General features: G+C 45.1%; 3 protein-coding genes and 2 long non-coding RNA genes across 14 annotated transcripts; all 5 read left to right on the top strand.

Moving 5' to 3' along the window:
• Positions 1 to 3,985: 3,985 nt before the first annotated feature.
• On the top strand, positions 3,986 to 4,866 carry LOC124647671 (probable glutathione S-transferase GSTU6). Its single transcript, XM_047187578.1, has 2 exons — positions 3,986 to 4,324; positions 4,468 to 4,866. The coding sequence occupies exons 1-2, from the start codon at positions 3,986 to 3,988 to the stop codon at positions 4,864 to 4,866; spliced, it is 738 nt and encodes a 245-aa protein (XP_047043534.1).
• Positions 4,867 to 12,341: 7,475 nt separating this feature from the next.
• Positions 12,342 to 24,438, top strand: LOC124706076 (glutathione S-transferase U17-like). Its single transcript, XM_047237735.1, has 3 exons — positions 12,342 to 12,690; positions 12,799 to 13,156; positions 24,399 to 24,438. Exons 1-3 carry the CDS (start codon positions 12,352 to 12,354, stop codon positions 24,416 to 24,418), a joined length of 717 nt encoding a protein of 238 aa, XP_047093691.1. The 5' UTR covers positions 12,342 to 12,351; the 3' UTR covers positions 24,419 to 24,438.
• On the top strand, positions 16,506 to 17,633 carry LOC124706078. Its single transcript, XR_007004275.1, has 4 exons — positions 16,506 to 16,630; positions 16,777 to 16,922; positions 17,246 to 17,293; positions 17,532 to 17,633. It is a non-coding gene; the product is annotated as an uncharacterized LOC124706078 (long non-coding RNA).
• Positions 18,151 to 21,446, top strand: LOC124706075. Of its 10 annotated transcripts, none has more exons than XR_007004273.1 (7): positions 18,151 to 18,462; positions 18,708 to 18,836; positions 18,885 to 19,696; positions 20,046 to 20,074; positions 20,158 to 20,545; positions 20,748 to 20,840; positions 20,927 to 21,446. XR_007004273.1 is itself a non-coding variant. In XM_047237733.1 (6 exons), the coding sequence occupies exons 3-6, from the start codon at positions 19,537 to 19,539 to the stop codon at positions 20,946 to 20,948; spliced, it is 435 nt and encodes a 144-aa protein (XP_047093689.1). In that variant the 5' UTR covers positions 18,151 to 18,462; positions 18,708 to 18,836; position 19,536; the 3' UTR covers positions 20,949 to 21,446. The 10 variants fall into 10 exon arrangements, 2 of the variants coding, with proteins under 2 accessions (XP_047093689.1, XP_047093688.1); XR_007004272.1 differs by having other exon boundaries at positions 20,152 to 20,545; XR_007004269.1 differs by having other exon boundaries at positions 18,885 to 20,074; positions 20,152 to 20,311; positions 20,384 to 20,545.
• Positions 21,653 to 24,010, top strand: LOC124706077. The gene is made up of 5 exons (XR_007004274.1): positions 21,653 to 21,682; positions 22,081 to 22,261; positions 22,357 to 22,453; positions 22,567 to 22,650; positions 23,678 to 24,010. It is a non-coding gene; the product is annotated as an uncharacterized LOC124706077 (long non-coding RNA).
• Positions 24,439 to 26,065: the final 1,627 nt, after the last annotated feature.

Genomic DNA, 26,065 nt, shown 5'->3' with positions numbered 1-26,065 from the left:
TTTCTGGTTGCTCTCCAGATTACTCGACACTTTGTTTATTTGGTTGCGTTTGCTATATTCTTCTCCCTCCTCGCGATCGCACCAAGCTGACCGCTCAGTCTGTTGAGTGTGTTTTTCTCGGATACGATGATGAGCATAAGGGCTATCGCTGTTGGGACCCCGTTGGTCGTCGGATGCGCATCTCTCGTGATGTCACGTTTGATGAGACGCGTCCCTTCTATCCTCGTCCCACCTCGGGTACTTACCCGGTGGATGATATCTCTTTTTTTCTTTTTCCGGATGCACCCCCTGCTATCCCGTCTCCTCCCCCTCCTAGTCCTGATGCGCCCCGTTCGGCGTCATCCTCTCCTCCATCTAGTCCACCTAGTACTCCTCGTTCTCCGGCTTCAGATCCTTCTGATGCTGTCCCTTCTTCCTCTTCTTCTGATGAGTTGTCCTCCGCTGATGACCTTCTCCCTTCACGGCCTATCCGTCAGCGTCGTGCTCCAGCTCGTTACTCTCCTAGTCAGTATGGTCTCTCTGTTGTTTCCGAGCCGACTTCTTATCGGGATGCCGAGCGTCATCCTGAATGGCAGCTTGCCATGGCCGAGGAGATCGCTGCGCTTGAGCGCACTGGCACTTGGGATCTTGTTTCTCCCCCTTCTGGTGTTCGTCCTATCACGTGTAAGTGGGTCTATAAAATTAAGACTCGCTCTGATGGATCTCTTGAGCGCTATAAAGCGCGTCTTGTGGCTCGTGGCTTTAGCAGGAGCACGGTCGTGACTATGATGAGACTTTTGCCCCTGTGGCTCATATGACTACTGTGCGTACCCTTCTTGTTGTTGCTTCTGTTTGCCGCTGGTCTGTCTCCCAGCTTGATGTTCAGAATGCTTTTCTTAATGGCGAGTTGAGTGAGGAGGTTTACATGCGCATCCTCCTGGGTATTCTGTTCCCGATGGGATGGTTTGTCGTCTTCGACGTTCTCTCTATGGTCTCAAACAGGCCCTCCTCGCTCGGTTTGAGCGCTTCGCCTCTCGTGGTGACCGCTGCTGGTTTCTCTCCTAGTCTTCATGATCTAGCACTTTTCGTTCACACTTCTCCTCGTGGACGTACTCTTCTTCTTCTCTATGTTGATGATATGATCATTACCGGTGATGATCCCGAGTATATTGCCTTCGTCAAGGCTCGTCTTCGTGATCAGTTTCTTATGACTGATCTTGGTCCTCTTCGCTATTTTCTTGGCATTGAGGTTTCCTCCACTTCTGATGGCTTTTCTATCTCTAAGGAAAAGTACATTCATGATCTTCTTGCTTGTGATGCTCTTGGGGATGAGCGCACAGTCGATACTCCTATGGAGCTTAATGTTAAGCTTCGTCCTACTGATGGTGATCCTCTTCCTGGTCCCACCCGTTATCGCCATCTTGTTGGGAGTCTTGTTTATCTTGCTGTCACTCGTTGACAAGGTATTAACTTATCAATGCCTACGTATTGTAGACTAGGGTTTCGTTGGAAGTAGAGTGCAAGTAGATCTCAAAGGTTTCAGCCGAAAAGTACTCGACGATTATGAAAACTAAGGTTATGTTGACAATGGATTCGATCCTCTCTTTGTCCCTCGACTCCCCCTTATATAGGAGGCGGAGCCGAGGGATTCGTAATACACAAGTTACAGAGTCCGGGAGGGTTTCTAACCCATCCCGTAAAATTACAAGTCTCTATATTTCCTAATACAATTCTAACTTTCTTTAATACTAACTGGGCTTCCGAACTTCATATTCTTTGACTTGTGGGCCTTCAGTAAACCCCGGGTACCATCTTCGGCAGGCCCATTGGGGATGCCTATGTCACTCGTCCTGATATTTCTTATCATGTTCATATTCCGAGTCAATTTGTCTCAGCTCCTACCACTGTTCACTATAGTCATCTCCTCCGTGTTCTCCGTTATCTTCGTGGCACGATCACTCGTCGCCTTTTCTTTCCCCGTTCCAGCTCTCTCCAGCTCCAGTGCTATTCGGATGCTACGTGGGCGAGTGATCCTACGGATCGTCGTTCGCTTTCTGCTTATTGTGTGTTTCTTGGTGGTTCTCTTGTTGCTTGGAAGACGAACAAACAGGTCGCAGTTTCCCGTTCGAGTGTTGAGGCTGAGTTGCGGGCTATGGCTTTGTTGATTGCTGAGGTGACTTGGTTACGGTGGTTGCTTGCAGATTTTGGGGTCTCTGTTACGACACCCACTCCACTTTTGTCTGACGGTACAGGTGCTATCAGTATTGCACGTGATCCGGTCAAGCATGAGCTGACCAAGCATATCGGTGCTGATGCTTTTTACACACGTGCACAGGTACATGATGATGTTGTTGCGGTTCATTATGTGCCTTCAGATTTGCAGTTGGCGGATTTCTTTATGGCACAGACTCGAGCGTAGCATGATTTCTTACTCTCCAAACTCAGTGTTGTGGATCCACCATGAGTTTAAGGGGGGTGTTAGATGTATATATCTGTCTATTGTAGTTTCTCCATATGTTAGGGGGCTTTCTGCATATGTGCACCTGTACATGTACTATATATTGTGGCCTTTGCCCCCTGGTAATACAACAAGTATATTGTCCTAACACATACATCCATTTAGCATATCCACAACAGCAACCACCATGCAAAGCTACTGGCAACGGTGATGATTTTTCTTGCGACTTAGCTTCAATAAATCTGGAGCAATGGAGGCAGGGGATCACAATTAAGCCAATTTAAAGTCCAAGATTCAGCTATTTCTAGTGTGTCTCGTTGTCCATGCACTTTTTTAACACTTGGTATCTGTGAATGCAGAGACTGATGTTTTAGCTCTTGGGTACATATGCTCCCTTTATTTTGAAATACATTTTTGATATATATTTTGAAATATTGAAAAGTTTCAAAAAAAAAATCCACGTGTATCTTCATAAGCTGCGTGGGTAGAAGGTTTTTCCATTAAAATCAACTTGTCGTTTGGGCTATGAAATAGACAAAAATTGGTGCTAAAAATAAGCATCTTTTTTGAGAGATGTTTTGTCTTTTCACATAGACCACAAAAATATTTGTTTTTCCCGAAACTATACGAACGCACATAGATTGCCGAAATGTACATGCAATTTTTTTTACTAATTACTTTTGACAATCAGAAATATGTTCTTTCGGTGGAGGAAGCATATACATCCGATAGTCGAATTGAATTTACGTGAATGACATTGCCAATGGAGGGTGTTACATGTATCACGTTTTACTAGTTGCATATTTTCAAATTCGAGTATGAATATAAAACCTTCTGATAATGTATGGAAGTCCGTAAGTTTTGCAAACATGGATTTTCTAACTCAATAAAAGTTTATGGAACTCCCATGATATTTTATTTTCTTGGGGCTCACGCCTAAGTTGGTCTATTTTAGTGGTTCAGTGCAAATCACATGGTGTAGGTAGAAAATCATCCAGGTACTCTCATGACTCATGGTGTATAGAGGATAATACTATAAGATAGATTGTCATTCCTGCTTCCACGAAGTCTATCTAAAAAGTTGTTGACGAAAATAAGCTGGAGATAGCCACACGTTTTTACCTTATACTCTTGTTAGCCTTCTTCTCCAAGAAACGATGAATGTCAATTGTTCCAATCTTAATTTATGAGCGAAAAAAATGTGGAAGCTAAAAAATTCGCAAGCAAACGACCATTATAGCCAAACTTTATCGTACTACATTATTCGCCTTGTTCGGATGGAAATAAAGTAAGTGATCATGTTCGTCAGGTCGTGTCTACTACCACAGGGGACTCTGTACTCGATAGATTGGGGAGCAAGTCTTAACTGTCGTCTCGAAGTCTAATCGTAGGCGATTGTGGAAAACCATTCCCCACAAACGTTGGGACGGGCCTCAAGGGTGATGAGTTGTTGCCTCCATACCCCATCAGCGAAGGCGAAGCACCATATATATCGCTCCTCCCACTGCAACCAGAACACAGCTGAACTACATCATAGCCTAAGGAGAAATGGCGGGTGTTCAGTTGGGCGGCGAAGGTGAACTGAAGCTGCTGGGCACATGGGCGAGCCCATGGGTGTCCAGAGTGAAACTTGCCCTCCACCTGAAGGGCTTGAGCTACGAGTACATCGAGCAGGACCTCGACAACAAGACCAGCCTTCTCCTCGCGTCCAACCCGGCGCACAAGAAGGTGCCCGTGCTCATCCACAACTGCAAGGCAATCTGCGAGTCGCGCGTCATCCTGGAGTACATCGACGAGGCCTACAGCGCCACAGGCCCTTCCCTCCTGCCTGCCGACCCCTATGAACGCGCGATCAGTCGGTTCTGGGCTGCCTACATTGACGACAAGGTGACCTTACGCTTACGACCTATCCTTAATATGTGTTTGCTGTTTTTCAGTAAACTTGGATGCAGCCATGGATGATCACGATATATATGTGTGTGTTGAGATGATGAATCATGCTATATTGCTATATGTGTGTCCGTGTGCAGCTGGTTGTCCCGTGGGTTCAGGCGTTCAAGAACAACACAGAGGAGGAGAGGATCGAAGGGATGAAGCAGACGCTGGCGGCAGCAGAGACGCTGGAGGGTGCCCTCAAGGAGTGCTCAAAGGGGAAGCCCTTCTTCGGCGGCGATAGCATGGGGTACGTTGACGTCGCGCTGGGCGGTCTCATCTCGTGGCTGCAGGGAACGGAGGAGCTCTGTGGTGCCAAGCTCTTTGACGATGCCAACACCCCGCTTCTGCTCTCCTGGGTCGAGCGGTTTGTCGCGCTGGACGCCGCCAAGGTGGCTCTTCCCGATGTCGGCGAGCTGGTTGAGTTCGCCAAGATGAGGCTTGCCCAGCTAGGTGCTGCAGCGGCGGCTGCTGCAACTGTGCCTCCCAAGAACTGATCTAAGCCGGCCCGACAACGTGAACAGCCGTTGGTTCGGAGAATATGTGCTTTCCGACACTCTTTTGCACGCTTCCTAAAGCAAACTGATGGCTGTGATTAAGGGAGCAAATCCCACCGAAGTTTTAACAGTTTAAATCCACGCCTTACTGGACGAAGACAACAGCTTGCAACTACCCACGTCCCAAGACCCACTACTCGTTCTTATGGCTGCCAAATTAAGTCAAGGCCGCTGCCGATGGCCGGACCTGCAGGCTGCAGGAGATGGACTCAGTAGTTACGGTCAAGTGGCTGATCAGCACTCATAAATTGATCTTTCATGCAAACGGGAATACGTTGTTACTGAGCGCGGGAGAAGCCGTGCCGACGTTGGTTCGAGGCGGCCGTGCCGCGGTGGTCGCGCTGGCCGGCTTCTCTCATGGCGACGCGGACATCACGGCCGCAAGGGGTCGAACGGCACTTACATGCGAGGATGGATCGTGGGTGCTGGGTAGTTGCACATGCAACAGTTCATGTCTCGCAAGTAACGACAATAGATGCGCATTGACCAGATTACCTATTCCTTAATGAAAACAGGTGGTTTAGTTCTTCTAATCACAGCCTTTAATCTTTGCTTTGAAAGTCGTGCAAAACAAACTTCCAAAAAGCACCGGAGCACAAGCCCTACTTACATAATATCGTACTTTCCTTGAGATCTTTTACGGTGATTGGCACGGAACTTTGGTTCCGTCTAATCAAATCGTGGTTCCGTCTAATCTAATTTTTTATGACCGTTGATTAAATCAGTAATAATTTTCTTGTAACTTCTATAATACTACGATAATTGTGAACGGACGTTTTAGACTCCAACTCATTAAATCAGTATCAAACCAAACGCTGATAGAAACGAAAAGCGTGCCAAATCAGAGTTCTTCCCACGAGCGACCGCCGCCGCCCCGCAGCCATCGCCGCCCCACAGCCATCGCCGCCCCGCAGCCTCCGCCGCCCCCGCCGCCCCGCAGCCTCCGCCGCCACCCCTCGCCCCGACGCGTGGACTGACGGCCCCGGCCTCTCCGTCGCATCCGCGAGCCGCCGCCCCTCCCTGCGTCGCGGGACTCACATCGCCGGCCTCTCCGTCGACACCCCCTCTCCTACGCCGCGAGCCGCCACCCCCTGCTCCCGTCGCGGGGCCCCGTCTTGTCCGCCGCAGCCGAGAGCCGCCGCCACCGCCCCTTCCTCCGTCGCGGGGATCGCGTAGCGGGAATCGGCCGGAATGTCGTTGGAATCGCCGGGAGCATCCAACTATCAATCGCTTGACGTCGGTAAGCTCCGATTCATAAAAAAATAATACTACATTAGTACCAGCACATTGCTTGTTCTTCACTGTGGAACCACAGTATTAAGTACAACACTAAGATTTGCACACAAAGTATCATCATATTTATTTTTCTTTTCATTGCATGGAGATTCAGTTAGAAAGTAAACAATATGAAATTGCGCACAGATGATGAGCAATATGGATCTCATGGTTTAAGAATCTGATACAGCCTTAGGACTTCAGTAATGCAACCAGTGCAGTATTCGTCCTGGAGGATATAGCTGGAGGGGATCTTCGGAAGGTCCTGACGGTGGCGTTTCAGGCTGCTTGCTGGTCAAGGATTCTTGAAATTCCATGGCCTGTCCTTTGTCAGTTCCTATCGGAGGTGATTTATTGTCCTCTCTGTTAGTGTCCTCATCGTCTGACGCTCCAAGAGAAACTGAGGCTAGCTTCTGAGCTGCTGCTTCAGTGTCGCTTTTTTCATTTCTGTCATCAACATCAGTTTCATTTGTCATGTCCTGAGTACCACATGACCAGCAAACTAGCGAAGGGCGTTTCTTCACATCACAATGGATATCTTCTGAAGGCTTAATCTCAGCCTGGCAAATCGTATGGCATTATGTAACAACAACATACATCTGTCTCAAGAAATAGTGCTTTCAAAATGTGGTTGCTTCTTCTTACTGGAGTCTGAGACCGTTGTTGCTTCTTCTTGCTACACAACGGTTGTCTATTTTGTTGTATATTGCTTAGCTCGTGATGTCTAATGATACTCTGTGAGTTCATGTCAAGGCTCAAATAAAACATTTTAGTACCCATGAAGTTTACTTTTTCACATCTCTGCCTTATCTTTACACATAGCAAGGTTTCTCTCTATCCAATACTGCTTGTTAGCTTAATCACGAAGGATGCGGAGAACATTCAGTGAACAAACTATAGAAAAATAATTTTTTTATTTTATAATCACATTACAAAGGGCATGCTATTACATGTTCACCACTAGATACAATATTGCTGGTAGGGCTAGTTATATATTTATGGCAAGTGTATGGCCTCGGATGCTTTGTTTGACTGGTACCATTATAGCTATGAACTTAACCATTCTATATCGTAGTATATAATCAGGTAAGGACTATTTGTACATACAATCTTTTTAAAATCGTTAATGATTCACGTATAATATTGTCCTCGGTCTTTTCTACTTTATACTTGTACCGTGATTAAAAATATGAATTGTTAGTTTGTCTGTGATATGCAGGAAGATATGGCTGATATGAGCGGGGATTGTAAAAAGTACCATGAGATCGTTATCAAGACGTTTGTTAGCGAGGAAGACGGATTCAATTTCTACAACAGTTATGCTCTTGAGAAAGGATTTAGCGTGCGGAGAAGGTACGTTGAGTGGGATGAAGCCAACAAGGAGATAATTTTGAGGAAATTTATGTGTAGTCGCGAAGGTTGTCGTGAAGAGAAGCACATGAAGAGGAAGAGAGCAGATATGAAGAGGAGGCCACGGAATATCACTCGTGTTGGGTGTAAAGCTAAACTGGGCATTGCAAGAGCCGAGGAAACAGGGCAGTGGTTTGTGAAGGATTTTATCGATGTACACACCCATAAACTGGCCCCAGGGGATATTGCTTGCCTGCTACGTTCACACAGAAGAATCAGCGCCGAGCAGAAAGCGGACATTATAGAGATGGAAACTGCTGGGATCCGCAAACACAAAATCATGGATGTATTGCGCATGCAATGCGGTGGTTTCGATAAGGTTGGATGCACGACAAGGGACATTTATAATTTCTGCCATCAGTACAAGCAGAAAACAGTTGTTGACGGTGATGCTCAAACTGTGATCCGTCGCATGATGGCGCGGGAAGAGAGAGATCCAGGTTTTTTCTTCAGATATCTGGTTGATAAAGATGATCATCTGAAGGGACTGTTCTGGTGTGATAGTCAATCCCAGCTTGACTACAAGGCTTTCGGCGATGTTGTTGTTTTCGATAGCACCTACAGGGCCAATAAGTACAATCTGCCATTTGTGCCGTTTGTTGGGTTGAATCACCACCGCAGCACTGTTATTTTTGGATGTGGTATTATTTCCCATGAGACGACGGAGGCGTACGAGTGGATGCTGGAGGTCTTCAGTGAAGCCATGTCCCAGAAGCACCCAATATCTGATATCTGTGATCACCGACGGGGACCTTGCAATGCAGAGAGCAATCAGGGTGATCTGGCCTGACTCGAACCATAAGCTGTGTGTATGGCACATTCAGCAGAACATTGTACGTCATCTTAGTGATGACAAGGTTAAGGAGGAATTCAGATCTTTCATATATGATTCCTCTTCCATTGCCAAGCATGAGAGCAAATGGCTAGATTTCTTGGAAAGGAATAAAGTAACAAGTGAGGAGTCGTGGCAGATATATCAGATGAGGAAGCTGTGGTGTGCCCCATATCTGGCGGGCCGTTGTTTCTTAGGATTGAGCAGTAATCAGCGGAACGAGAGCTTAAACTCTGTCCTTCATACGCATCTTAGTTCTCAGATGACATTATTTAAAATGCTAGAGCATTATGAGCGTTGTCTTTCGACACGACGCTTGAATGAGACGGTCCTAAACATCGTGCCCTTGCTTATAAACTTATAACCTTCAAGTCACCAAACAGCTTCTCCCGTTCCTCCCTTATAAACTTATTTAATGCAGTACGTTCTTTCTTAATGTTGTCATCCACCATCTGGCGCTCGTGTTGAATCTTGTTCTCCATCTCCTGGTGTGCTTTATTTGCATCCATGTTCCCTACGGCAACACGCAAACCAATAGTCAAGGAGCATAGTTTGAAAGTTGTAGTCAATTATTTTTACAAAGGTTCGAAGGAAAAGGGAGAAAAACTCCTGGCACCTCACATCCTATATGAATTTAAAACCTAGTGCATTATACTGTAACAATAATTCTGTGACCTAAGACAGGTTCGAGTGCAATTAGATTCAGGTGGGGATCCTATACACCCGGTGAAAATTTCAAAAAAAAAACATTAAACTGGTATTAATTGGGTTCGTAGTACAACGCTTGTTATCAGATCGCGATAAAAAGCAATTAAAAAGAAAGAAATCTGGAGGCATACGCGTTTTGAGTTTTGCATGCGTACGTACGTTCGCGTTTTCCCGCTGGCTTACAGGAGGATTCATGTCCATATGGATCTTGGATATATATCCAGCTCCAGGCATACAACCGATCATAGCAACAAGCAAAGCAAGTAAAACAAAGATCGATGAGACCGCGGAGACGGGAGGCGTGGGCGATGGATCGAGACGGGAGGCGCAGACGGCGGACAAGGGAGGCACTGGCGGCAGAGACGGGAGGAGCCGGCGTCTGTTTCGTATAGTGCGGGCGTGGCGTGAATCTGTTTCATATAGGGGTGAATCGGTTGACTGATTTTGGTCTACGAGAGATAAATAAGATTTAAGATACGTGAACATATGATGAATTATTTGTTGCTTTAAGATTTGTGTACACTAATCAGATGCTTTGGCCATTCAAACGGACGTTCGTTTTTTATAATGTTGGTAAATTATATTTGAGGTTCCGGTCCCACAAATTTTGGTTCCGGTCCCGCGGTTCCGGTTCCGTCAATTTGGTTCCGTCTAATTATCACCGTTAGATCGGGACAGATGAATGGTTATTAAAAATGCCAATCACCCTAAAACTTGTAACTTTCCTTTGTTTACTTTTATAAGACATTTTGGCAAGCTTAGCTTACCAAAACATGTTATAATATGCAATGAAACAAGTAATGAATAAGGATGATGTGTTACAACTTATTCAATTAAGCCTAGGTATAGCGGGCTAATTTATTTAGCGTTCTTTTTTTAAAAAATAACGAAAGCTTCCGTCATACCTGCTAATTTATTGAGATAGCTTTTTTCAAAAAGAAGGAAAACTTTTTCTTCAAAAAAGAGGAAAACTATGACTCAACCACGATTCGAGCTACAACTCATTCAACTATTCAACGCAAATAAATATTCATCTACTCAACTCACAAGTTTCATCGAATCAAATTGAACACAAATTTAAAAACCATAAATAAAAAGGAGAAGTGAAGAGAAATTCAGAAAACAAGAAGTTTAGTGGCTAAATGAAAGGGTAAATAAGGCTATAGCTGGTTATTAGCAGGTTTTCTCATCTAGCATCTCATTGGCAGAGCCATAGCGGAAAGTTTCCTTTTTCGCGAAACACTTTACAACACAGAGGCTCACTACGTTTTTCGATAATAGACGCTTTATAATTTAAAAGGTTACTAGGACACACAAAGCCGCAGGCCATTGGAGAATAGAAACTAAATAGGAAGATTCGATACAGTAAAAACATCATGTAGCTGCATCAACTCTCAAGATGGTGGAGGACCAATCCTGAGATTATGCTGCCACCCATGTTGGATAATAAAATTCTTCGCCGTGTTCTTCAAACGTGTAGACACCTCCGTAAAGAGGCTCACTTCGTACATACACTCACATCTTTGAGCACCTCCGAGAAACAAGAAACTGACCCGACAGGTTTTGAGATTGACGAAATCACCACAAGCGGCTCGCTGTTGTTGACGGGAACGTCACCTCCCCTTCCAATGAAATAATATTCTACTTTTTTATGAGACACCAGAGTTCAAACCTAGGGTTAAACTCTGGTGCGCTGGTGGTGCTATTGTCCTGCTAACCATCCAACCAAAGGTTCTCAAAGGCTATAGTTGGGCTATGACCGGTTATTTAAACTTTTCCGCAAACCAATTATTTCAAAAGAACGTGTCATTGTTGATTATCAAGTGAGATTAAAAAATGGGCAGTGCTAGAAATTCTTCGGAGGCTCCAAACTTTCCAGCCTCCTGCTTGCATGTGTGACACGTGTCCACTTTCACCTGAAATTTAGACATTGCTTCGTCGCAGCAAAAAACCTCCTTCTTTTGCTTCATTGAAGCAAAAAACAGTTCGACTAAAATAGAAGGAGTGATGCGACTCGTTCAGACTTTATTTCATCGCAGCACAAAAAGTCCCGCTTTTGCTTCATTGAAGCAAAAAAATGGTTCACGTAAATACAAAAAAGAAAAAGACATGTCGGACGGAGCAGGCCGGGGACTCGCCGAAGATTCACTGGAGACCTCGCCGGAGATTCACCGGAGACCTCGCTGGTGGGGGATGCTGCGACCGGCAACATTGGTGCTGCAAGCTAGGGACGGTGGTGCTACAAGCCGGGGCGACGACGCTACCATCTGGTGGAGGCGGTGCTTCAAGGAGTGGGCATTGATGCTACGATGGTACAATATTGTTGCTTCAATTGTTCCCCTATTCTGCGACTTTAGTAGAAAAGTTTTGCTATAAGGTCTCCAACGATGTTCTCGTCGTGTTTTTAGTACAAATGCTGCAATGTTATAATAGTATATTATTTTTGCTACAATTGTTTTGTCTTGTTGCTACTTTAGTACACATGTTTTGCTACGAGGTCTCCAACAATGTACGGTGCTCCGGCGAAGTACGGTTCTCTGGCGAAGTCTCCGGCGAGGTCCACAACCGAATGGTCTTTGTGTTTTTGTTTTTACTCGAACCGTTTTTTTGCTTCAATGAAGCAAAAGCAAAGCTTTTTTTTTGCTTCAATGAAGCAAAAGTGGGATTTAAAGAAAAACTAAACAGAGAACCCGATCTAACGACTTAGGTTGATTGGATGGAAATCCGGAGGTTGGAAGGTTTGTAGTCTTAGGATATAGAGCTTTCTTTAAAAAAAAAAGCAAGATAAGAAAATGAGTTAAGTACAAGCACACGAGCTCAACATAAACAAAGATGGCATGTTACTTCTGGCTACAAAAATGAACTACATAAACCAATCAGACGCATTAGCGCGAGCCATTTGAATGAGTGTTACATGTGACCACAGAAAATCCGATACGCATTCGCTTCGGTGACGAAAGGGATAACATCAACTCATCAATCCACCAGCAGTAGTCCACATATCCAGCGAGACATACGAACCTTGACACCATGACGCACGCGAGGACGTCGAAGCGGGTACCTGCCCGCCAGTGTCTCAAATCCCACTCTATATGTAGTACACACTACACACACACCAGCGGCAACGAGCCAACAACCATCTCAGCTCAGTCCTGACAGCAGAAGCACCACAGCGACCGACGATACCACAGCGACCGACGATGTCGGCGGAGAAACAGGAGACGGCGGCGGAGGTGCGCGTGCTGGGCAGGTGGCCGAGCCCGTTCGTGATCCGGGTCCTGATAGCGTTGCGGCTCAAGGGCGTGGAGTACGAGTTCATGGAGGAGGCCATCGGCAACAGGAGCGAGCTGCTTCTGGCGTCCAACCCCGTGCACAGGAAGATCCCCGTGCTCCTGCACCACGGCAGGGCCATCTCCGAGTCCCTCATCATCGTCCAGTACGTCGACGAGGTCTGGGCCTCCCAGGGCCCGGCGATCCTCCCGTCCGACCCCCACGCACGGGCTGCCGAGCGGTTCTGGAGCCAGTACGTCGACGACAAGGTAAAAGCAATATCCATATTCCTCTGAGCATTTTCCTCAGCCCCAAATTGTGTGTTGAAGCTTTCGTCTAATTAAGCAAAAAAATGTGCTCGACCGGCCCATGCTTAGTTTCCAACAGCGATCCGGGTGCTGAGGGGGAAGGTGGCCGGAGACAAGGACGAAGCGGCGGCTCAGGTGGCCGCCGCTCTTGAGCACCTGGAAGAGGCCTTGGTCCGGTGCGGCCGAGGGAAGGGCTACTTCGGCGGCGACAGCCTCGGGTACCTGGACATCGCTCTGGGTTCCCACGTCGGGTGGGTCAGGGCGGTGGAGAGGATGGCACAGGTCTGCCTCCTCGACGCGGCCAAGCTTCCTAACCTGGCGGCGTGGGTGGATCGGTTCTGCGCCCACCCGGCCGTGGCGGACGTGATGCCTCACACGGACAGGTTCGTGGAGTTCAGCGTCAACAACGACGGCGTTCTAAAGGCACGTACGGCGCTGAGCGCTTAAGTAGACTCTTAGAGTAACTCCAATAGTATAGCCGGTTGTTGGCTATAAGCAAGATGTCATGCAATCTATAGCCAACATGTAGCCAACAAGTACAATAGTTGGCTATTAGAATGTACTACTTTTTCAATGGATGGTCCACCTTTCATTCACACACATTGCCTAGGAGCACGTGCTAGAGCTAGCTCTTGCATGAGAGCTCACTCACATTCTCTCTCCTCTTCTCTCTCCTCCAACTAGACACAAATATATTATTTTAATCTTTGTAGCCAGCTGACTAGACCTTATTATACTTGCTCTTAAGATATAGATTTGAAGCATTTATTTGTTAGCGTCTGTGTTAGCGTCCATGCATCCAACGCATAGGCGCTCCAATAACAGCGTCTGCGTTCGATTTTAGCAGCCCCACACGTAGAATTCTGGCTGGGGCGTCGGCGCCTTGATTTGCGTCGACGCAAGGAGATATCCTGGGTCTGGACGGGATTTAGGAGTAACGGACAGGAAATTAATCCTAGCGCCCCTTTTAAGCGCCTTCATTGTAGATGCCCTTAGCCGACCGACACATTTAGTCCGCCTCGGCTGGATATTCTTTCCCCCAATTTCACTAAATAGCTCAAAATGTGGTAAAAGAGGTAATAAAAACTGATAAAAATACCTTTAAAAGGCTACTTTAGAAAATTAAGTAGTTCACACAAATAGTGTTCAATCCATGTTCAAAAGTGTGCAAGTTGCAATGTAAACTAGGCAAAGTACAAAGGAGAAGCAAATGTGCGATCACGCATCGCGTTGATGGATGATAGTTCGCTTCTTCTTGAACCAAGCCCTTTGGTCCGGCTCCATGACGCTCAAGTCAGTGAGCATGATTCGGTTCTCCTCCGTGAGCAACTTGGTCCCGGCCTCAAGCTTCTAGACATGTACAACTTGTTTGGTGAGGTCGATGAAGGTGGCACATGTGGCCAATTTTTCTCGGCGCCGATTCTCCTCACTCTTGACAATGGCATCCTCCTCCTTCTCGGCCATGATCGTCTTCAACGTCTCACTCAATGCAAATGTCGAAGCATCGTCCTAGAGATCAGTCTTGTTGGTCTTGTGGCCCCTTGACCGAGAAGGAAGGGCCTTATTGGCCGGGGCTTCCTCTTCACCATCAAGGGCCACCGCCATTTTTGATGCTAATTTTGTAGGCTCCACAGCCAAGCTTCTAGTTAGGAGCATTTTGTACCGCCCTCCAATAGCGCCGGCCCTAACATTTCAGGGGTCCGGTGCGAAACTAAAAATGGGGCTCCATGCACAAATAATAGTAAGATTTTTGTACCATAGCACACAAGTAGAAATACAAACACTACAAGAACTAGAATAGGGAATCAAAATTTAAATGTTGAAACAAATGCACCTGAGGCAAAGGATGAAGCTTTAGCCCTAGCAGTCAAGTACCGACAATCCCTTTCCTCACCGCCGCCGGGCACAGCAGTGGCCGCTGCTGCACTGGCCACTACCCTGCTGCCTGCGGCATCTACCACTTCCTTTGGGTTTTGCCTCTTTCTTCAACCTTTGTATCTTTCAAGCCTATGGGAATTGGGGAATAAGGAGGTAGAAGTGGAGAACGATTCCAATACAATCCAATCGGATGAACACCAAAAACAATACTATATACTACTGTTGCAAATCCAATCCAATCAAGTAGGAGGGGATTGTATTAAATGTTGCAAATACATGATAGATTCCTTGGGAATCAATGAATCATGATATTCTCGTCCATTAATTCCGTCAAAACAGCTAAAAATTTGATGACACCGGTTCCTTGGGACCGCATGCGTGTAGGACATGAGAGCCAGAGAAGAGAACGAGGAGTCAGGGGGAGGAGGCGAGAAGAGACGAAGTCGATGCGATGGACTGAGTCAATGCCACCGGTTCCTTTTTTTAGCGAGTCGTTGGCGGTTGCGTGCGTGGGGCCATCCAAAGGTCTCATCTGAGTATGCGTGGGCTAGGCTTAAATTTGATCAGGTAAACCATCTTATTTCCCAAGTTAAGGCTAGCCATACCTGGGTGGGGGGGCCTGCTGACCGGGGGCCCAGTGCGGCCGCACCGGCTGCACTTCCTCAGCGCTGGCCCTGCCCTCCAACAATGGACCATGTGGTAGCCCTTATTCGAACTTGCCTTGAAGTAGTCCAACGCACGAGGTAACTACACATATGCAATTCGGTAGATGTTTTTGATATGCAAAGCCATGTACATTGCTGGATTGAAACAAAGGAAGTGTCCTTACCACATCAGCAACGTCGAGGACACTCACATGCGTGAAACATTGTTATCGATCGAGGTGCAAAAAGTGTTAGTCTCTTGTTGAGTCATGCCCCGAGACCAAGCCTGGGAGAATGATAGCTGCTGTAGTGCTGTGCGTCTATTTCTCCTATAAATGTTCAAAGACTACCCTCTCAACCAGGGGGTCTGAAAGGGGCAAACGAATCTGGGTCGTCCAATCAGGTTGCAACAGTAAATCTCAAGTCCCACTTTTCACCACAGCCGTCGGATACGATAATTGTTTTCTCACTTTATGATCTTCTGAACAAGTCAATGACGTATGGGACCAGCTACCCGCGGGGGCCGCCGGTCGGAGGCAGCCACGCTCGCTCGTCCGCGTCTGTCCACCAGAGGTGAGAGAATCTAGATCGAAGGAGCTCCCCAATCCTGGCCTCCCTCCTCGCTCCCCAATCCCCGTCCCTCTTTTCCCCAAATCGCCCGAGGTGAGAGAATCTAGATCACCGACCCCTCTCCTCCTCTCAATGGTCGCCGCCGTCGACTTTTCGCGCCGCCAGCGGACGGCGACCCCGAGCAGCCGCCGTCGCGCCTCAGCAGCCCACGGAAGCACGCGGCGGCGGCCGCGCCCGCATCGAAGAAGCCGCCGCTCGTTCGCATTTCTTTTGTCATTTCATTTTCCAGATATTTTGGTGGTTCGGTGAAAACCCTATCCCCAATCCCCTTCCGTCGCTCCGCGCCTCCTCCATCGCTGCTCTCGACCTCTCGCAGCCGCCAACCGCGCCCTGCAGCGGCATCAGCAGGTTGACCGCCCGACGCGGCGGCGGCGGTAGCACGGCGGAGGGGGAACGTCCAGCTTCAGCGCGATGTCGCAAGGCGAGCTTCCAGAGCAGCACGGACGGCCGCTCGTCCTTCCGGTCGCCGTGGTCCCCGTGAGCGGGTCCCGCCGATGGGAATCAATTCTCGGCGGCGCGGTGAGCCGATAAAAGCGGGGCGGCGGCGTCTCTCGACGGCTGAAGGTGATGTGAGGAAAAGTAAGTTACGGAGTAGAAAAATCTGGGCTACTTCCCATACCCCCTTTGCCGTCCATCTCCTTCCTTTGTTTTGGTGGTCAGCATTTTCCTTCCATGCCCTCTCCCCTGATGTGGGTTGGCCGCCTGCCGTTCTTGCGCGGGTGATGCTGACGTTGAAAGCCGGGTTCAAGGTTAGTTTCTCCTCTTCCATCTGATGTCCGCTTATTGCCTGTATCGGAGCCTCTGTTAAATTCTCTTGGATTGGCCGGAGCAGCTGCGCGATCTCGATTTAGATCTCTCCACACTCCTGAGAATTTGTTTCGTTTTCTGTATGAAGGATTTAGGAGGGTTGGAGGCGAGCGCCCATCTCCTTGGATATTGGTGCAGCAGATGTACATCCATCTCTCTGTGCTGCAAAGTTACTATTGCGGGCATCTGTTGTAAGAGTTGACACTTGACAGGTTGTTCGGAGTTCTGTGCCCGGTAACTCAGCGCTATACTATACTCCGTATCTTGAAACTTTAGTTTAGATAGAATCCATGAAAATACCAGATTGGTTAAATAATTTTGGTTCCCCACATAAAAAGGTTAGACAATTTGGGTTAATTAACTATGTCAGCACTCGGCAGTGTCTCCCCTCACAGGCTTCTATGGCTGAGAAGCTCGACATATATAAATTCTATCTCTGATGACTAACAGTGTAATTATCATTTGTACTCACTGTAGCTTGTATCTTTGGTTTTGTTTATTCTGAAATAATTGCATGTGTGATGTAAGGACTAATGGGATACATGTGGTGATTTCAGGCTAAAGAAGCTACATAATCAGCTTTTAAGGATGGAAAACAGCTATTGGTGAGTGGCTTGAGCATTAATCTTATTATTTAGTTGCATTTAATGTTATTCCTTTTATGTCAAAATGATTTTCTATGCAATATGTGACATGAACTAGAGTTTCCCTCTGGAGAATATTATGGCGAGTTTAGGATTGGTTCAGTTACTAAAGTAATGAAATACAAGCAACCTGTTTTCATTATGGTGGCTTTACTATTGCACACTGTAATATTTGTCCCTTGTTTCTGCCGTGCTGCAGGAAATTTTAAATCTTCATTATGCGTGATCGCAAGTGATGATATATTTCTTAGAAATTAAAATGTTGCCAGGCGTGTACTACGTGGCTACGTCCTAATACTTACTTATGCGTACAATGGGAAGTGTATTGCTTCCGGGCTGTGATGTCTTTAATTTTAGCTCCAGGTTATGCAAAGCTTATTTTGTATATACCTAAAAGTTGTGTTTTGTAAATTTTGATGATTTATAATTTCTGGAATGCGCCCTATTTTACACTGTAGCTTTTTTCAAAGAATGGTTTTGTGATCTTTGGTATTAATTAGAGAGAATGCTAAAGCGTATACAAGAGTGGCATCTGTAATCATGGGATGTTGTGGTTTAAGCTTGCTTGAATCTTGTTCCAGCCGTTGTGCATATCCATTGCCTCTTGTGTGTTTGATTGCTTTGCCGTCTTTCAGCACCTCAGAAAGGCTTTGATTTTTTTGGGAGAATAGAATCGGTGAATTGAGTCGTTGTGGCTATACGGTTCATATTGGCCTATTTGAATCATTTGTTCATATTTTTTAAAATAATTTAATTTCGGAGCAGCCATTTGACTAAAATAGATTATTACTTTTTCAGATATGATGCCATTTGCCAGCATGCAGTTCCAGTACCTTATGGTTGAGGAAAAGTTATATAGAGATCTATCCAGATATGATGCCACTGCAAATGCTCATGTGCAAAATTTACTCTGTTTCGCATTGCACTATCATCATTGTCACTCCATGAGGTACCAGAGGTTGTCTCTTGTGTATAGTATTTCGTTCAATAGCAAAATAGTCCGTACATGTTGGAATAAATGCACAGCTCATACTCCGGTTACTCATTAGTTGCATTTTGCACACAGTATTCGTTGAGGAAAGTGGGGTTTGGAACTCTAGCAGAGCAACTGAAGAAAAGTGGTGTTTCAGGTGATCGATATCCCCTTGCTCATTAATTACTTTGTCAAGTGAAATATGGTAAATTGGAGCTGCAAACTAGATAGAATCAATCTGTACTGATGAAAATTTTGAGCCAATCAGTACATATCCCATACGTTTTATGTACTTGTTAGGATCAATCATACTTAAAATATTGCTGAATTGTTGACTTTGTTCCTCACAGGCTTCAATACTTGATATATCACTAAATCATGTGCACAATCGTATATATGCAGCTTTAGTTGTATTCTACAAGAGTTTGGGTGGGTAAATTTGGCTTTCCTTTCTTGTCCCTGTGAAGCCCCTTCGATGCCACGTCTTCCATTATCTGCCAGCGCAACCTCGGGCTCCCCTCGTTGCCTGTGGTAAGTAATCTCTTTCCTTATGACGATGCAGGTTGTCTGTTTTTTCAGTTTTTAGTTTTGCTCCAGGTTGTCCTCTCAATGCTTCCCTTGGTTGCTCTTAGGCGAGGCCTTCACGCCCCAAGTATTATGTGTTCTCTCACTCCAGCCTTTTTGTTTGCTCAAGTAAACTTTGTCTTTCATTTCCTTGTCGTGCGAGACTTCATGGCCTTTCATTCTCCGCTCATATTTTTTCCTCCTGTTCCTTATACAGCCAGGTCTGCATTTTTCGCTCATCTTTTGTTCTTTATTCAACATTCTTCTGTAAATTTTCCCCAGTTCTGAATGTTACTCCATGGTTAGCTTAACGTTTCTTCACCATTATGTATGAGCATGCCCATTATCCTCTTAAACCTTGCTAAACTACCCACCCACCCAACATCTTTTAGTGACGGGCGAACCCAGATCGTTATATTTACCTCTTGATTGTTTCTTCATCATTTGTTTCTATTTCGCTGGTTTATCTGTTCATTTTTTTTGTAAAGTGGCTTACCACTGTGACCTGTTTTTATTACCAGAGTAGCTGATCTTCCTCTCGACTGAAATTATTCCTTTCGTATATGTCGGTTTTTAGTTATATATGTATAGTTGTGTTTAAACATAAAGGAATGACAAGAAGCTATATATTTTCCTTGGTTGTAGTCATTATTCTACATGGTGCAGAATGCCACCGCTGCTCAGGGTCACGCGAGTCATTCTGGGGTATGCACAACAGTGCTGGTCATCGATGTGCTATATCACAGATCCTCCTCTTGCATTTGTTAAACTGGCTCACGGTGTCCATAGCCTTATTAAACATGCAGAAATTACATATTGGAAATTAAGTAAGGATCATGTACTTTTTTATATATCTATAATTGATTGGGTGAACTTGTTTTTCTTTGTCTCTGCTTGTCTGTATAATTTGTAAATAGTAACTTTTGTTAGCATTTGAGGAATTCACATTTATATTTTATACCTGCATTACTTGCCAATTGCCAGTGTACAATAGATTAGTTCAGAACTTGGGTCATATTCAGTTCCAATTGTATTTCTCATTGATCGATGGTTTGTTCGCTGCTGCAAGATCGAACTCATTGATCGATGGATTTTGTTGCTCATTTGATAGTTCTGGACTTCTCATGTAGTTCGCATCTACTTCATACTCATTTAGTTCATATTTGTTTATTGTAGTACCTCTGCCTCTTGCCAAATGATACAAAGTGGGTAATTCTTTGACGATCATAGTAATACCAAGTGGCTATATGCTTTTTATCTGTTAAACATGTTTTAAGAGAAGATTCAGGCGACGGTTGGAGGACTAGGGAAAGCGGTGCTCATGAAGGGGACATCAGCAACGATGGCCATGGGGAAAGGGAGAGAGGCCAGTTGGAGACAACGACGACGACGGTGGCCGAATCGGAGCACATCACCATCTCCTTCCTCCTGCATCTTCCCACGTGAGTTCCTTTTTCCAATATCTTCCTCCGATTTGGTTTCTTTTCTTTTTCCCTATAAGGTTTGGGGTGTAGCCTGTAGATTCTAACACCGATGTGGGAGAGAGGCCACACACCTCCGCTGCACGGCTTCGAGCCCTGGCGTTGACTGTGGAGATCGAAGGCGAGCCTCCATCTTCGTTTTTCCACCCGCCAAACTGAGGCGGACCTGCAAGCATGAGCTGCTTCTGCTGATTCGTACGTGTGATGTAGGTTCTAGATGCCTAATTCATGGTTATGATGTTTCAGGATGAGGGAGGACTCTACATAGACCTGCATTTTTAAGGATTTTCTTATTCATAATTACTTGATTACTTTATGATTATGTTCGAATACTTGTACATTCCAGTCTTAGTTAGCCTAGATTAATTATTTTCATGTCTTTCTGTCGGTTTATCAGGATTATTCCACATGCCTGGAAGCTCCACCATCGGTTGATCTTCAAGCTCTGTGCGCTGCAGTCCCCTCATCTGCTCGTCTACGTCTGCTCGAGGTGAGCTCCTGCTCCTCACCTCCTCCACCTGTGAGTGGTCTTTTTTTTCTTTTCCCATTAGTACTCACATCTAGCTTCCTTTTCAGTTTCTCCAATCTTGATTTCTGATTTGAGCATGAAGTGTGGAGATGGATCCTGGAAGATTCATTGGTAAGCACGAAAGCCTGTAGGACCAAAATATTGGTTTGTGATTCCATTATGGAAACTTTGGAGATGGAGGTATGAAAAGATTCATCATGACAGATAATTATCTTGACACATTATTTAGATAGTACTATCCTTTTCTTGTCTATTTTTCCATTTACACAAATAAAGGTTTTAAAGATAGTAGAATTTTTTGGTATTTCTGGAGTTACATATTCTGCTCCGTTTATTCTCCGGGACTAAGATGTAATAGGAATTATTATACCCTGTTGGTGCTTTGGTCTTATTATATCCACCTACAAAATAGGAATTTAAAAAAACATCACTACTTAATGGGAATTACATGACTTAGAAAGTATCTTGATGTGATATTAGGTACTTCAGAATGAACATTTTCATATTTAGTAGAATATGGAGGCATCCTAATATTTGTTGTGCCGGTGATCTGATCTGCCGGTGTCCTTAGCGCCCTACTTCGGGTTCTCAGTTATCATGATGTCTAAGTACGATTTTATTATGTTCAGCCGTATAAATCTTGGAATCAAGAAGCATAATGTTTTAATTTAAGAGGGCATGGGTGCATGACATGTGTATTCCTGATTACAGGGTGTCGTCAACAATATCATCCAGCCATGTAGTGCATTGGAAGCTTTGAAGCTTGTCTCTGGCTGCAGCAGAAGTGTGTCAAATTATCTCACGTGAGTTTCGTTGCATCATGCCCCATTCTTAGTTTGTTACTCAAATAGTTGGTGTCACCAAAGAGTAAGAACAAAGGATCTATTTAATGAGTTGTTTATAAATATGTCTATTCTTATATATTATCCAAATATATTACCATCTAAATGAAAAAATATATGTAGGTAAACACTCCTGCAGTTTTAAAGTGGACAATGCATGACTGAAGTGATTTAGTCAGAAGTGCATAGCACAATGTTTTCAAAAAATGCCACACGTTTAGCATTTCTTGGATAGCTCCTGGAGATTTGTTTTTGTTAGAAAATGACCGCAGGAAATTCACACTTCAAGGAGTTAGGAATAGTGTGGTTTCCCTCTCCCGGGTTTGCTAACAATTTGATCATTTCTTGGTGCATTGCAGGTTTGCCAGAAAAACAATTTGATCACTTCTTGTAAGCCATATGGTCAAATTTGTTTCCCAACTTTAGCCACTGAAACTATCTTTGCTGTTGGAGACAAGATCCATATCTGATTGTGAGCGAAATATCAGTTCGTGCTGCTCCTGTAAAGTATCAACTCATCTGTACGTCCTCCTTGCTCAGGTTTGTATATGTACTTCAGCCTCTCTTTTTTCCTTTATGAATGTGCTGATTTTGTTGGCATTATGTTAGCTAGCTCCGTCTCTTCTTTTCAACAGGCATATGTTAATTTCTATGAACATTGGTTGGACATTGCCCATGTAACACTCCAACTCCTATCACCTTAGCCCCAGATGATACCGATGCGTCACCCAGGTGTGTATTGTGCTAATATCTACCATGCATCTGCATTGTCTGCTTGACTGCATTAGAAGAGTATGGATGTATTTGATTCTTGACATGCCAGTTAATAAATGCCAATTCTGAAGTGTGTCGAGCAGTTGGCCATGGTTGGGAGCCACGGAGCAGCACGACATGAGGGCACGACACTCAGGCAAGAACTTACTTTGCAGGTAGGCCAAGAACGTTGCACATGGTTTGCACCTTAATATGTTGGTACATTTCTAAATACCCTTGCAGATTAATTAGAATTTAATGGGCAGACAAACTACGGAGCAACCATAGTTACTTTTTGTCCCAGTGGCACAAGCGGGTCATCCATTCTCTAAAACACAACCGTAGGTGAAAATGTTTATTGAAGATGATCCTCTATTCTCAAATAACATCGGGTCCTGGTTCGATTTCTTGATGGCTCATCTAGGGTAGGATTATACCTGTTAATGCAAGTATATGAAGTAGATGACCAGATTAAGATTGCAAGAACAATTATTGTTTCCCACAAAAATGAAAAAAATATACTTTTTTGCATTAGGTCCAGCTTCGGGTATCAAAAACAGGGAGCTGCTGTGCCCACATTCAATGTTTAATGCCTCTTGGTTTAAAGTCAATGGATCTTAATAAAAGACACTAACATGGATAAAATTTATGGCTACAATATTATCTCAATTCTGCTTTTGTTAGTCTCGTATACCCCCTGTAAAACATAAAGTTTTTATGCCACATGGTATATCTTTTGTCATTAGAACTTTAGCAGTCATATGATCATCTTGGCCGATAACAACTTGCATTGCCTTTTATGTCTCAAGAAAAGGAGACAAATGCAAGGAATTTCCATAGTTGGTTTGGAGTTTCGTATACGTGATATCTTTGTTTTCTTATTATCTCTGTAATTCTTTACTTGTGAGAAGTTGAATTAATGCATGATGTAGTATTTTCAAATGGACATTTAAGTTAGGTTCGTATGAAGTGAAATTGCATTTTTATGATGCTAACACCATGAAGTTACCTTACCTTAATCTGTAAAGTGTAATTTCTATTTTCTAATGGAATTCATAGCTTTCTAACATATAGCATTATCGTTACTTCTGATTTTTTTTTTAAAGATTTCCCACTATTTAAATGTATTGTGTTAGGATTCTGAAATGACAACATATTGTCTTAGGATTCTAAAATGTTTAATCTGCTTTGTCCTCTATCAAGAGTTAGGTAAATCTTAGGGCAAGCAGCTCGGATTACTGATGGCGTGGATGGCCGCGAGGTACTTGATCAACGGATTAGATGTGGAGTGGAGTCAATGAAGGGATGTGTAGCAGATCAAGTGTGAAGGTTAGGGAAATAGGTTAAGGGAAAGATATTGGACCGTCAACGCAAATCGTGATGTGGATGGACGGTATCAGCCAAGAAATTGTTTACGAAGGCAAACATTTGTAATAGTTTCTGGTTCCCGTGGTATCAGTAAAGGGGCACAAAATCTCGAACCAAACTTTTTCTGTCTTGCTACTCACAAAAGTAGAAACATTCTTCTTAGAATCAGTAATTGTCCTTTTATGTTTTTTATGATGCTACCTCTTTTGGGTATAATAACCATAATTTTATACAAAATCATAAAAACTGAAGGAAATAGTGTGAAATCATACTAAATTATCATATCTTACTCCAGCACCCTCGATGGAATGGTTTGTCTCGATGGAATGGTGTGTCTACAAGATACTAAAGCAGTTAAATTTCGAGGTAATTCTTAATACTAAAACTTATGGTTTAAATTTTTGGCTTGATTCTGCCATTTGCGCGATAGCGCAACGGGTCATCTAGTAGACCTAAAAGCCTATACACATGCAAGGCTAAAAATGCAGGCAAAAACCATCACAGTAGATCTCGAGAAGCTCATCTACTCATACAAGTGACGGTGTTTCAAAGGGATCTCATACAAATTCCAAGTGAACCAACTGGACGGATAATGTGCTACGTGTTGTTATACGGGCATCTTGAGTGGTCCCACTCATTTCGAACATCAAATATATCTCCATTTGGGTCGGATCGCAGACACAAAAACAACTTTCCGGTCACAAATGTTCGTTTCAGCCAGAGAGCCCTTTCAAATTCAAAGCTTTTCATGTAACCTCACAACTACACCAGACATAAAACCCCACAGGACGTTCCCACAACTATGAACTGGATGGAAAGGTTCTGAGCACTGGCCACGTACTTCTTCTGCAGGCTAGCCCAAGGATCTGCCTGGAAAAGGAGTTCGCATACAGGCAGATGAAAATCTTTGCGGCCTGCGGCGGATCCAGGAATTTGTAGAAGCCTAGGCACGCCGCAAGACGAGTATTTTTAAAGAAAAATATAAACATACCATGGAGCAAATATAACTTTCACAAGAGTTCTAACGTTTTTTTAGGGCGACGACAGATCTAATGTGTGATTGCTAAAAACAAACATTACAACTACATTGATAGCAGATATTATCCAGACCGTCTGATTCGTAGAAGCACTTTTACACACTGCAGATAATATCCTACTTTACGCCCTTTTGTAATCAAATGGTCGTTCCTTTTTTTTTACAGAACATAGCCTCGTTTCTTCTGTATCTCCTTATGCCCCCCATTTACAGACCCCTAGTCACCAGAATTTTGTTGGGCAAATAAGGATGAACACCTAAACAAATAAAATGATGTTCAAAAATTAAAGAAAAACACCAAAGTTATGTTGTGAAGATGTGTTGATATGTAGAAGTAAAATGTAGAAACACAAATATTGAACCTTATACATGGCCGTCGGAGAAGGCAGTGACACCCACATACGGGAGAAATTTTTGCATTTTCCTTTTGATATCAGAGAAATTTCTGTGCTGGAGGAAGGCATTAGAGCATCTCCAGTCGCGTCCCCCAAACCGTCCCCCAAACCGCGCCGGATTGAGCGTTTGGGGGACGTGTTTTGCTCGTGCCGCGTTTGGGGGACGTCGCTCCCCAGCCGCGTCCCCCAAACGCCGCCCCCAAATGAATATTTGTGCAGGAAAATAAAGGTTTTCATTCAATTTTGATTATATATTACAAAGTTTGAATGAAAACGGCTAGATTTCATCTAAACCTAGGCCTACGACCGCCCGGCGGCGCGTTCGACGGCCCCGCCCCGTCGTCGCCTCTCCCTACGCCGCAGCTCCTCCTGCGCGCGCCTCCCTCTCCTTGCGTTCGGCGGTGGCCGGACGGTGCCGCTCCCGCCGATAGTCCTCCTCCGCCCCTCCTCTGCCGGGCCGGCGGGAGGGAGAGCTCGATGGCGCGACGAATCTCCGCCTCTTCGCGGGCACGGGCGTCGTCCTGGAGCTTCTTCTCCGACTCGAAGGACTCGACGAGGGCGCGTTGCCGATCGGCCGTCTCGTCGGGTGCGGGGCGTCGTCGTCGGACCGGTCGAACTCGTCGTCGTCGTCGTCGTCGTCCTCCACCTCGGTCTCCTCCGCCTCGGCCTCCTCCTCCATTGGCGCCTCCTCCTCCACATGCGTTGGCGCCTCCATCATCGCCGCCGCATGCGCGTCGGCCGCCGCCAGCTGCTCCGCCCGCCTCCCCCATAGCGCCGTGGCGCCGACTCCCG

This window comes from Lolium rigidum, chromosome 4, assembly GCF_022539505.1.
Source record: "Lolium rigidum isolate FL_2022 chromosome 4, APGP_CSIRO_Lrig_0.1, whole genome shotgun sequence".
Lineage (NCBI taxonomy): Eukaryota > Viridiplantae > Streptophyta > Magnoliopsida > Poales > Poaceae > Lolium > Lolium rigidum.
Note: the sequence above shows the minus strand (reverse complement) of the source record. Positions and strands in the feature narration are given on the sequence as shown.